The sequence below is a fragment of the Chrysemys picta genome, chromosome 9 (genome assembly GCF_011386835.1).
Source record: "Chrysemys picta bellii isolate R12L10 chromosome 9, ASM1138683v2, whole genome shotgun sequence".
NCBI classification, from domain to species: Eukaryota; Metazoa; Chordata; order Testudines; family Emydidae; genus Chrysemys; species Chrysemys picta.
The window spans coordinates 13,269,081-13,282,926 of NC_088799.1; the positions used below are offsets into that span (position 1 = coordinate 13,269,081).

The following is a 13,846-nucleotide window of genomic DNA, read 5'->3' on the forward strand; positions in this document are numbered from 1 at the left end:
AATCTCTGATTGTCATAAAGATTCCTTAAAACTGGAATTCTAGCATCACCTGAATCAGCAGATTTGGACTCACCTGGCAACCCACATGGCTCACTATATGATAAACAGGAGTAGGACAAGGTCAAGTGGTTAAGTGGATTGAAGTTTATCTTTTTTCCTTTGAGATCCTGGTAGGAATCCAGTCTAAAATTGGTTGTTGGGTCAATTCCCCAATGGACAGTTTATATCATAAAAACACCCCCTAACTGAATATTGCTATAAAAGGCAACATAATCAGTTTCTACTCTGGGGAAACTCAAGATTGATTTAGAAGTGAAAAATATGTCTCTTTCTCACTGAAAGGGTGCTCTTTCTAGGTCATGTTAAGATCATTTGTGAGGCTGTGTGGGGAGGTTCTTATAATGCCTGCATAATAACCTGTAGTGGAATGTCATAAATAAAAGGCTCAATTGTCAGTGCAGACATTCCTATAACCTTCACAAAATGCAAACTCTCTCTCCTCTAATCTAAACCACTACCTGTATCTAGCTGCATGCTGCACTGATAAATCTCAGCCACTGCACTTAATGGCTATTTTCAATTACAAAGCCAGGATTATCCTTATTAGGAATTATGTTTCTCTGCCTTTATTTTTTTTAAATCTTTGGCCTAAACTGTAGATTTCTTGTGGTTGCATTTTTAAGATTTAAGATCATGGGGATTCAGGAGATACTCATGAAAAGATACTGGCTAGTGACTTTTACTTCAAAGTATTCCCCCATGAATATTAGCCTAAATTTGCATTGATTCTTGTGTGATGTTTTTATGCATTGATTCTCAGTGAAGATTAGGAGACAGATCTTTTCTAGTATAAGTATCCTTGGGTGAAACTATGTATCAAAAGTGTTCACATCCTTATCTAATCAGGAAAAAATAGCATGTTACTTTTCTGACCAATCACCGCTAATCATCACAGCTTAAATTTCGAATTTGGAAAATCAGTTGCTTACAGCAAATTGCTCATGATCAACTCAGAGAAGCTTAAACATAATTTTAAAGAATGTGCAGAATATATTAGAGTAGCAAATCCATTCAAGAAAATTGCAATCTATTTACAGAGAGATACCATGAATAGAAAGGCAAGGCTAAATTTGTTGGATAAGTTGTGCTCTGTGAATTATTCACTCACATCTTGTGACAAGTAATAAAATGCCTCAGTTCTTTTCTGAAATACACATTGTTTTATAGTTACTGAAAATGCAAATCGTAGAGGAATTTGTGTGTGCAAAAAACTTAGTTTACTGCTTTCTCCAATCAAAGTAAGTGAGACATTCCAATTTATCACTGCTGTAAGCAATTACATTTGTTACCCACAGTAGGCTCAATCCTGCTCGTATTAAAATCACTTTAAAGCACTGACTTCAGTGGAAATAGAAGTAGGCCCCAAAGGCCAATGGTGAAATTCCTACTTTAGGGGGACCAGGATTTCACCCCATACTCCATTGTGTGGAATGGAAGGAAGGCAGCAAAATGGTGCAGACCGCTTTAAGCAGCCTGCTCCCACACATTGTGACCCAGAGACCAAAGAAGCTCCTCCATGCAAAAATCACTTGGTGGAGGCTCCAGGAAAGGACAACAACTGCATGGCATCAATTCACCTGAAAAATAGGAATTATTGTGTAGAACAATACTGACCAATCGGTAATGTTGTATGTATGTTTCCTCTCCTGATTTAAGAACCCACCCTCAGGGTAAGCCTCAAGTGAAAAGGCCACAAAAACATGAGCACTTCAGGAGCCATGTTGCCATTAAGTGAGGGGGTTGGGGAAAGTATGGAGACAAATGCATCTTCAGGGATGACCTTGGTCTCCAACAGGTGTCTTAACATCCACATGTATCTTGTGCTGCGGGATGGGGGAAGCAGATTCCATCCCCAATACAACTATTTGGAGGAAACTTTGCCACTGAAAATTTATTGCACGTCTTAACCCTTACATGTTTTTTGTGCAGAGGGCGCAACCTAAACCTGAACATATTTCCTTGTGACTCAGAAAAACCAATTTCTCTTATACCCCTATTAGGGCACTTCCTCATTATTCAGCAATGTTTCCAAAATAAATCAGACACATAGCAAAGAAATGGGGAAAAATGATTACATTTAAAAACTATATATATATACACACACACACACACACACACACACACACACACGGAACAAGAAATAAAATCACCAGACTTTTCTGAGGATTTAATTATTACTTATTAACCTTTGGTGCTAGCAAGTCGAGGCTATTGTTTGACTGTTGTATTGTTACTGCTAACAACAGTTAACTACTGTTCCTTTACTGTATCTGCTGTGCTGCTGGCACTCATTTTAAATCCCGCTGAAATCAGTGGAAGGTTAGAGCACACTTGGGTAGGTTAATTCTATTTCAGTGTATCTAGAATGTTTGGAATCAGTCAGTGGTTAACATAGTACATAAATCTTGTCAACTCCAGTGAGTTATCAGACATACAAAAACCTGTCAGATAATTCTTAATATATATAGAGCAACATTTCCCAGTTACAAATTCTTCTTGTCCAACACAGAATTTAGACCTTGTGACAGAGTGCTGAAAGCAAGCAGCTGACCCAGCACTCTGGTCACTTAGGCACTAAGTTTCACCCCAGAGAAACCCCGATTGAGGGACCAAAAACTTAATTACCTAATCAGACTATGGGCAAATGAGCTAAGGGGCTAATTATCCCACCAGCTGAGAAGATAGTTAAAAAGCACAGGAAGGAAGTGCAGAAGAGAGGGGCTAGTAGAGCCTAGGGGAAGCTAGGTCTCTGGCTGGTGAGATTGCTTCTGCTTCCTGTCCCTGGAGAAAGGGCTGGGGATTCAATGACATTGTGGGTAGAAGTGTTGCACGGGGATTGTGATGGTCGTAACAGAAATAAAAACTCTCAGAGGTGTTGACAATCAAAAGATGTCCAAGACTGTTTGTGAGGAACTCCAGGGCAGGAGATGAGCGTCCCCAATTACAGGCCCTGATTTAGCAACATATTTAAACACGTGCCTCAATTTAAGCAACTGAAGTCAATAAGACTACTAAAATGGTTTAAAATAGTCACATGCTAAAGAACCATGCTGAATTAAACATTTAGTGACATCACTTTGAAGAACAAGCAGCAAGCCTCACCAGGAAAGATGTTCATAAAATGCAGCTACAGTAGGCCTTAAGATATTACTGTAGGAGTGGATTTCGTGAATTTGCTAAGGTGTCAGATTTTAAAACTGAAATTTAACAAACTAGATTTGCCAATCTGATGAGTATTATAGCCAATATTAGAATGGACTCTAATACAATAATCCCTTCTCTACTGAATCCAGGAAGCAACAGCCTACTAATTTAACACTAAGTTCTTTCCAGGTCAACTTTTATCTTGAACAGCATTTCTTAAATCAGGACACTCAGCAGAAATGCTAAGTTCCTGTTCTGTTAGTGGGCCATGCAGTGGTGAGGTATTCCATACTATGCAACATGACACAGAGGATCTGTCTTTGCAGGCCTTGTTGCCATGAGGATGAATGCAGTGGGCATGCTGAAAGTGTGGCTAGTGGGTTTTTATGAAGAGCAAAAGGACCAAAACTTCATGATGGAGAGGAGTAGAATCTCACCCCTTTCCAATATCATTCAATATGTGATCAGCTATATGGTTTTTAAAGCCCTGGGTTACATATATATTGAGGCTAAGAATTTATTCCATCAGCTGTGCTATACTTCAAAGCAATTTCCTCACAGCAGCTTGACTTTGCTCCATTTATCAGGAGTTGGCACATAGACAGTAGATTGGATGCTTGCATTTACTACTCATTTCCTTTTTAAAAGCTTGGTAAGTAGAAAATTATGTCTGGATTCAAAATCTCCAAAATCTGCACAAAGCCTCAGAACCCTCCAAAATCAAGTTTTAGTATTTGAGGCATCCTCCAATTTTGAATAGAAGCCGCATACATTTTTATTCAGTGTAGCCCTTAGCAGATATAATACATTGTAGGAGGTGGTGCAGGAGGTCACCCATCTTTAAGAAAATAGTGATTCTTAACATGAACAGGACTAATTTTTCAAAGGATAAATTTAGTACACACAGTTAATGTGCAATTAAACAACTAATTGAGCATACAAATACAGAGAACTATTTTCTTAAGTGAAAATTAAATACTGACTGCTATTGAAAATAACCAACTATTTGCCCAGGTGCATGGCTTACTCAGAACTCAGGGTACAGTCCTGCAGAGAGAAATTCCAGGCACTCAGTAGAGACCCAAAGGCACTCAGTAGAGACCCTATTTGGGTCAGGCCTTCTGTTTGGAGCCCAACTATCCATGCAAAACAGTACCAGATTTTCAAAACATTCAGGGAAAAACTGTTGCATCAGAACTGCAGTGGTCAGTATCTTCTTTTACTCATTAACTTATTCATTCCCTCCTTTGCCCTTCTAATAACTTGTTTATCCCTCCATTTAAAAAACCACCAGATTTTGAAACCAAAGAGGAAGTAAGCAGCAAATGACAGTAGATTTTTATTGATTAAACTAACATTTTGGTTTCAAATATTGATGAGTTGTAGAAAAAATCATCGTAGAAACAATTCCATTTCCAACTCCTGCCAGATATTAACTGCACTTTGTCAAGACCAAGCCTTCAAAATATTGTACTTGTTCCTTCACAAGAATCTCATTGGTTCCCAGCCAATGGCAGCTACAGAGCCGGTGCTCAGGGCAGGGGCAGCGCAAGGGGCCCCCATGGCCGCCCCAATGCCTAGGAGCCCGAGAGACATGTTGCCGCTCCTTGGGAGCCATGCGGGAGCTGGATAGGAAGCCAGCCAGCCCTGTGCCAAATGGACTTTTAGTGGTCCAGTCAGCAGTGCTGACGAGAGCTGCCAGGGTCCCCTTTTGACCGCGTGTTCCGATCGAAAACCAGACACCTGGCAACCCAATTCCTCCAGAGTGGCAAGAACGCATTCAAATGTCTCCCCTATCAGCTTTCAATGGTATTGCCTATGCTTACTCCCATTCAAGCTAAGTAGAAAAATATCTAGTGTCCTAACTCAGAGATTTTAGAATACTATTTCCTCAATTACGTTGTGCGAACCATAAAAGTGAGGAGGGGAGGGAGAGACAAACAAATAATGTTTTTAAAAAATTGATATTAACATAATGTATTGAAGTTAAAAATTAAGACATTTCCCAGTGTAAATATTAAAAATGGGCATTTTTTGAAAACACAAAGGATTTTTAATATTTACTATCTAGTAAAACCTAATTAATAAGTGCCTGCCAATAACCCTTGCATAAATGCACATTTCCAAAAACTTTATAACAGTTAAAAAGCAATTGTGTTACTATTTATGAAGACTGTAAATTATTAAAATAAATATAGATATTTCTGCAATAAAATAACATTTCATGTAATGTATTTTTTAAAATATGTTAAACTGTGAACATTTTTAAGCTAGAGTGGTTGGGTCCTCGAGGCTATTAAAAGTTAATTTAGGACTGAAGTTATGCTTTATATTGAATCCCAATTCCAAATGATTAAATCATGATTGGTATCTATGAGATTCTTGATAAAGTGAATCAGGCCTTTAGTGCTTCTGAAGCAGAGAAATAAGTTTGCATGTTGTGATTACTGTCTCATTCTCACCTAACCTAGAGGGCAAGATTGCTGCTTGTTTCATGTGTCCATTCCGGTTGAAACAGGGGGTATATAAATTACATGGGCCATGCACCTTGAACTTCACACCACTGTGGGGAGAGCGGGGCTGCTACTACCCTCTTGTCTAGGTCAACATGCAGTGCTCAGAATCTCTCCCCACCCACCACCTCCAAATGGACCCAACAGGGCACAGTAAGTTTGTGCAGAGGGCAAGTAATCTGCTACTGTTACAGTAAGGGAACAAACAGGAAATGAACTGTGACTCCGAGTCACAATTCATTCCCAGGAGCAGGGCAGCTATGCCAGCCCCTTACTTAGGGCAGATTGTGAAACTGGCCCTAAAGCATTTATCTTTTTGTCATCCTGCATTTTATAGCATCAGATTAGGAAATTTCTATCTTTTAACTGATTAGATGAGTCCGAATGCTGTCTCTTGAGTAGATACGTTTAATCACCAAATGGTTTACTGGTCACCTATAGTGAAATTCATCACCTTTCCTCACAAAGATCAAGTGATCCAGCTTATGGATTTTTATATCTATGGGAGATGGAGGGTAGATTCAACAGGAAGGTTAAAGTTCAACAACACAGCTCCTCTACAGCCACTACTCCAGCTGCATCCTCCGTTCTGGATCTAAACAAAATGTAGGGCCAGATTCTGCAAATGTTACCCGCACTGAAGAGCCTTTACTCGTGCGAGTAGTCACACTGAAGTCAATGGACATCTACAGAATTTAGCCCAAGGTTAGTTTCATAGTTCTTTCCTTTCTCCTTCTGCTGCTGGCTCCCCATCCGGTAAACTGTCTTCAATAGACCCATATAAAATACTAAAGATGGGAGCAAACCAAAAGACTCTATCCAAACATCCCAAAATGGGTTTAGAATTTGTTCCCAGATGCAAATTTTGCAGTCTGCCAAATCTCTGTAATGGACCACACAAACTCTGAAGAGGAGTGACATTATCAATCTGTATCTGGAGCTGAATTTTGTGGTTGGCCAGAACTGCACAAATCAGTGCCATGGGCAGAACAAAAACTGCATATCCAAAGACCCAGAACACTGAAGGCTTCAAAAATCCAGATCTATATCCATATTTTACAAGTTCTATATAAACTGTCACCCAGTGCGTATTTGAATGAACAACTGTTTTCTGCTTTTTTGCTGAGTATGATCTATAAAACCAAGGAAATGTGCTTCTTGTGAACTCAGGCCTAGCTTTGCTAATAATAAAAATGTTGTCTTTTGGACTTTCTCCAGTGGACTCAATAAGGAGAGAAAGAGAGGAGGTAAAAAACAAACAAACAAAAACCACACACAATATGGGGGAGAGGAGGGGAATATGAAGGACAATGAAAAGATAGAAGAGATTGCAGTAAAGAGATACAGAGACAAACAGATTGACAAAGTAAAGCGGGGTGGGGGGGGAAATCGAAAAATAAGGGGATAATTGTAAACTACAGGACAAGGATGATGTCTCTGCATATACCTGCCATGGTAGCACTCCACTCTTGATTGGGACCTTTGGACACTACTGTAACATAAATACAATAGTTTTAATATAATCATGAGAGATTAAAGTTCACTAAATAGGGAAAATGTGAGTTAAATACAAAATTTAGGATGAAAAACAGGAAATAAATTATAATTACAGCTCTGCTTGGAATCAACTTTCTGTTTTAACATGCTGTAAAACAAAGTATGTGGAAGAAAGAAGGAAAAAAGGCAAGGAGGAGAGGAGGGTCTGGAGAAACAGAAACGGAAGACTCAGTAAGTACATAAACACAAACAGAATGAAGAACAGTTTTAAAAAAATTCAGGGGTGAAATCCAGGTTCTACTGAAATCAATGGGAATTTTGCCAGGGATTTTAACAGGCCAGGATTTCACTGTTACTGGCATTTAACAATGAAATGCAGCATAAAATCTATGCGCGAGGCTGCTGCACATGTCAAATTCTGACAGTGATTACTGACCTTTCATGTATGTAATGAGATTGGCTCTAAATAATTTAGATAAATAACTGAAATTATTCAGTTGAAAATGGCATTTTCATTGAGACAAAGATTGTTTCTATTCAAAAAATATTAAGCAGCTATTTTATGAACCGGTGTCCTGGTATTCAATTGTGATTTCTGTGGCCAGTGGAGCAGCTCTGGATTCTTTTAATTATAAAATCTGGAGATACTGGTCTTTTATAATTGCTTCTGTGAATTGGGCATGAAGTGTCTTGTTTAATTATTTACTGAGCCAGCAGAGTCTTTTGAAATACCAAACTAATGTAATTCGTATTTATAAAATATTCACAATAAAAAATAGAGTTTTTAACATCAAAAATATAACTCAATTTTTATATAATATTTGGATCTTAGTCGAGTCTCAGATGAAAATGAACAAACGTGTTTAATCTCTTTGCTCTCCAGCAATATCAGAGATGGAAGGAAGCAAACACACACTCACACACACACAGCCAGAGAGCAAGGAAGGAGGGGAACAGAAACTACACAATATGCTCTCATTCTGAGCTGGCAGTTGGCCTTTTATATGTCTCTTTAAAATGGCTTTCTGGTTGTCCGCTATATCAGAGGAGGTGGCTGGCCTGCAGTGGAAGTGGAGAGCTAAAGTAAAGTACAGATGCTTTAGGCAGCATGCCCTCACACATTTTATGGCAGAAAACTCCGTAAAAGTTAATGATGTTTTCCTCTCTACAGTTCTTCCCTCCCTCGGAGGTAGTAAGAATGGGGAGGAAAGCTACAGAGCCAATGGCAGCATTGCCACTGGGCCAGCTTGGGTATGTATAGCATATACAATTAAACCAGGTAAAGCAAACCATAGTGAAGACCAAGAACTGTCTCATTTGCAGCCTGCCTGATAGGCCCCATCTGTTTATTCCTCCTGTGCTGTATTTTCATTGAGGATCACTTCACAATTTCAGTGTCTGTAGAGCAGTCATAGCAAGTTAAGCAGCTCTGGATTTTGAAGGCAGCCCAGCGGGCTTGGGAAGATCCTCAAAAGCCTGAGGTTAAGCTGGCACAGGCTGCACTCAGCTTCACCTCAGGGCATGTTTAAGTCTCCAGCAGGCCAAGTACTAGATAGAATGTCTGAGTCAGAGATTTCAGCCTAAGACGACATGCAAATTTCAGACAGACAAGGCTCCAGCTACCCCTACTCTCAGCCGCTTCTGTTCTTGGATTCATTCCCTCTCTCTCCTACAGATTCCTTCCCTCGCCGTAAGATTTACACCACGCAGGGAAAATATGGCACTCTCAACAGGCAGCCTCTGATACTGCATTATACAGTTCAATAAAACAGATGGCGTATCAAAACTGGAACTAAGCAAGCACCGCAGACACTTGCAGGAAAGAGTTAAGGAGTCTATTAAATGCCAACAGATACTGGCCTGCTGCATTAGAGATGGCAACACAAGGCCCCATTTTAGTATCTGGAAATGAACAACAAAAGAAATTACTCAGATAAAGTACATCAGACAAGTAACTAACCTTATAGAGTAAAGGTGATTGTCCTAGCTTCAGAAGTGCGATTTTATTGGTCACATTTGTCATGGCTTGAATCAGGACTAAATCTTCTACAGTCCCATACTGCACATCAATTACTTCTGCCTGTAAAGAGAAAAGGTAATTAAGGCTCTATTGTTAGCCATTTACCATTAATGCTTATCCATGGTGCATTAGTCAGCACAAGAGGGAAGTAATTCTACTGGACATCAGCATGTTGCGCACTGACTGGTCCGTGTGGACCCTGCTACTGTGCACTAAAAGTTCCACAGTGCAGAGTAATGTTGTCCCGCATTAGGGAACTTTTAGCGTGCAACATGCTAGTGTGCACTAGAATTCACATCCCTTTAGTGAGAACTGACGCACTGTGTAAACAAGAATTCAGTGTGCTCTCGCCACTGAAACAAAATTACCCGTAAAGCAACAAAGTGCTCGATCAAAGTTCTGTGATTAACTTCTCTCTATTTCCCAATCATCTTTAAAAACTCCAAAGAGTTTGAGAATTAAACAGGACTGTTAAATACACTTCTTTCAGCAGTTTTCCACCACAATCACTGGCTGTGATTTAAGGAGCCCAACAATGTTCACCTATGATAGTGATTTGGCAATGATTCCTGTAATCTAAGTTCATTAATGTAAATATAACATTCCATGCTCTACACTCACTGGAGCTGTAGGATCCAAAAATCAACAGAATTATGCAGATGCAACCAGAATGGAGAAATCTGCTAATTCATTTTTGTGAATTTTTAAAGTGAAATCACAGATTCATATAATATTTCAGATAAGCAAAAAAGATTATATTAGTCACGCAGGACAATACCCTAATTCCCCCCAGTCTGCCACATTTGTCTTGGGAGATATGGTTCATATGGTTCTTGAGCTATCTATGTATAGCATTAAAAGCCCTGTTTCTAATTATCTATCCATCATCCAGGCATTTATGATGAGATTATCACTGTAGTATTTGAATGACCGCCTCTGAAATTCTGCCATTAAGAAATGGACTTTAAAATTTTTTGGGACTTCCCATGTATGTGTAACCCAACCCATGTGGAGTCTATAATTCCTTATTGAGCTACTGCATAAGGACACTGTGAGGCCTTACTAAATAGTGTTTGTAGAGGGCTATATAAGTCAAAATATTATTAAAGCCAACCACTAGGAGAGGTGGAAAAATAACTCACAAATTCTTTTTTATACTGGAGGATTTCTTTTCTCCCTCCCCTCATAATTCAAAAATGACAAAAGAGATTTTGCTCATTGTTTCCACAAAAATTCACCTTTGGGCAAAAAGGAAGCATGGAGAAATGTCAGCCTTATGTTGTCATTTTGGAATAATGTCCAAATATTGTTGTTGTCAGGACTAGGGATATAATGTACACTGTGACCACCACACAGAAATACTTTACCAAGAAATCAGTCATATGAACAGCAACAAATCAGTGCAGGTACAAGAACATTCTTTCAGTGTAATAATAATTAAAAATAAATAATTAACAACCACCACCATACACCCCTCAGGGAAACTGAATAAAATCAAAAGAATTTATCAAAGTAAGATTCAAATAATCCATAGAGGAACTGTACAGTATAAAAAGGGCTTACCCCTTAGTAAGCAAATTTTGAGCAATTGTAAAACCTTAACTTTGGTAAATGTAAAGGCCAAATTTTTCAAATGTAGACATCTAAACAAACTTATTTTTAGAAGCGGATTGTGGATGCTAAGCACCTTTGAAAGTCAGGCTATTTAGCTCGATGCCTAAATATATATGGAGTTAGGTGCCTAATTTTAGGCACTTACATCTGAAAAATTTGACTGAAATCTATATCTCAAAGTCTGAGTTGAACGGGTAAGAAACCCACGTCTTGAAGCCCCTTTGTTCTTGAGTTTACTCTTCACTAAATTTTCAAGGTAATAAGTTTCTTTCTAAGGGTACGTCTATACTTCCCCGCTGGTTCGGCAGCAAGCAATCGATCTTCTGGGATCGATTTATCTAGACATGCTCGCCGTTGACGCCGGTAATCCTGCTCCGCGAGAGGAGTAGGCGGAGTCAACAAGGGAGCCTGCCTGCCGCGTGTGGACCCATGGTAAGTACCTTTAAGTTCGAACTAAGATACTTCGACTTCAGCTACGTTATTCACGTAGCTGAAGTTGCGTATCTTAGTTCAAACTGGGGGCTTAGTGTGGACCAGCCCTAAGACTGAAGCACGGGGATTGCTGGGATGCAAAGCAATGCATCACGGGGCATTGGGACTGGACCCAGGATGCCCTGTGACCCCCTCCACCTTCCCACAAGTCTGAGCAGCTCTGTGGGATAGCTGCCCAGAGTGCACCGCTCCAAATACTGCTGCAAGTGTGAACACGCGATTGCGCAGGCAGCTGTCAGTGTGAACACACATCAGTGGTTTTCCTTCTGTGCTCTCTAAGCGGCGCTATAACTGCTGGCGCTGTAACTTTGCCAATGTAGACGCGTGCTCTAAGTATGCCATGTATAGTGAGTGGTGCCAAAACCATGATCTTGACGTGTCATGCAATGTAATAAAATGCTTCAGCAACAGGAAGACATTACCTTTAAAAATCAAATACTGAAATGCAAGGGCAGAAAATCTTATAGTTTACACAGCTGATTTTTAAAAATGTGTTGTTTCTAATATCTAGAGAGTATGAGAACTGCTTACTAAGAAAACACAAATGGGAGCTATAGTTCAGATAAAATTTAAAGTACATTATTGGTGTTGTGAACATGTTATTTGAGAGAGATGACAAAAGCAGAGTTGATGAAATATTTTCCACTATCTTTAAAACCTCATCTTTTTACCTACACAGATAATCCCAACTGAAAAATCCCACAGAAGGAACATGAGCATAAACCACCCCTGACAACTGAGAACAAAGAATTCACTAATGTACTGTATGGAAGGTTACACAAAATTTTACATCATTCTATAGCTCCCAATTTTTCTTTCACAAAGTGCCCTTAGAAAATACATACTATATACAATAATTACTTGGAGTCTCAAAAGCCAGAATGGTTTGAGAGGTTATAATAAAAATATATATGCTGCATTCTGAGGAGGCCTCTGATCTAGCTCCTTTGTGAAATGTGCCTTTTCCACTTATCCTCAAGCAAACTGAAAATCATAGCTTTCACCGCTCAGATGAAAAAAAACACATTGAATTTTCCCCAGCACAAATCCATTTACAAAGATATAATAGGGTAAATTGTCAATCCATTTGCTTCCGCAATGGGCCTTTGTGAAAATGAGGTGCTCATTTATATTCATGAGAATGGCCCTACTGGGTCAGACCAAAGGTCCATCTAGCATTCTTCCGACAGTGGCCAGGGGCCCCAGAGGGAATAAACAGAACAGATAATCATCAAGTGATCCATCCCCTGTCACTCATTCACAGCTTCTGGCAAACAGAGGCTAGGGACACCATTCCTGCCCATCCTGGCTAATAGCCATTGATGGACCTATCCTCCATGAATTTATCTAGTTCTTTTTTGAACTCTGTTATGGTCTTGGCCTTCACAACATCCTCTGGCAAGGAGTTCCACAGGTTGACTGTGCGTTGGGTGAAGAAATACTTCCTTTTATCTATTAATTTCATTTGGTGAACCCTAGTTCTTGTGTTATGAGAAGTAGTAAACAATACTTCCTTATCTACTTTTTCTACACCAGTCATAATTTTATAGACCTCAATCATATCTCCTCTTAGCCATCTCTTTTCCAAGCTGAAAAGTCCCAGTTTTATTAATCTCTCCTCATACAGAAGCTGTTCCATACCTCTAATCATTGTTGTTGCCCTTTTCTGAACCTTTTCCAATTCTAATATATCTTTTTTGAGATGGGGCGACCACATCTGCATGCAGTATTCAAGATGTGGGTGTACTATGGATTTATATAGAGGAAACATGATATTTTTGTCCTATTATCTATCCCTTTCTTAATTATTCCCAGCATTCTGTTTGCTTTTTTGACTGCCACTGCACATTGAGTGGATGTTTTCAGAGAACTATCCACAATGACGCCAAGATCTCTTCCTTGAGTGGTAGCAGCTAATTTAGACCCCATCATTTTATATGTATAGTTGCATATAAATGCTTTCCAATGTGCATTACTTTGCATTTATCAACATTAAATTTCATCTGCCATTTTGTTGCCCAGTCACCAAGTTTTGAGAGATCCTTTTGTCTGCCTGGGCCTTAACTCTCTTTAGTTTAAGATGCCTCTATTCGAGATGCCTCAGCTTGTATCATTCCTACTAAGTACTCCTAGCTAGGCATTCCCACCTCTCACTTCCCTTTGTATAAAAGAACTATAAGTGTGCACAGCTAGTTATTTGCACAGTTCACAAGTTATGAGCTAACTTCCTGGTGAATGCTGTATCTTGATCCAAGACACTATATATTGTGCTTTTCTAAGTCAATACATGATCTCGGCAGGAACTAATTGATTGAAAAATATTACAAAAACATGACTTACTAGGTACCAAGATGGTGCTCACTGCTGTACATAATACTAAGGAATACATGATTTTTTGCTTCAAGGAGTTTACAATGTAAATTAAAGGTAGGATCAAGAGCTCACGTTAATTAACTATTCCCATGAAAAACCTCCATGCATAAAGGGTGTAGTTCACTTAAGAACA

At 39.3% G+C, this 13,846-nt stretch overlaps 1 protein-coding gene across 14 annotated transcripts in view; it reads right to left on the bottom strand.

Annotated features, from left to right (window-relative positions):
- NAALADL2 (N-acetylated alpha-linked acidic dipeptidase like 2) overlaps positions 1-13,846 on the bottom strand; it is a 953,294-nt gene that overhangs the window by 400,344 nt on the left and 539,104 nt on the right. For all 14 annotated transcript variants that reach the window (XM_065557737.1, XM_065557735.1, XM_065557733.1 and 11 more), the window contains one exon: positions 9,175-9,294. In XM_065557737.1, coding sequence (XP_065413809.1) covers positions 9,175-9,294 — 120 coding nt within the window. The remainder of the gene's footprint in view (positions 1-9,174; positions 9,295-13,846) is intronic.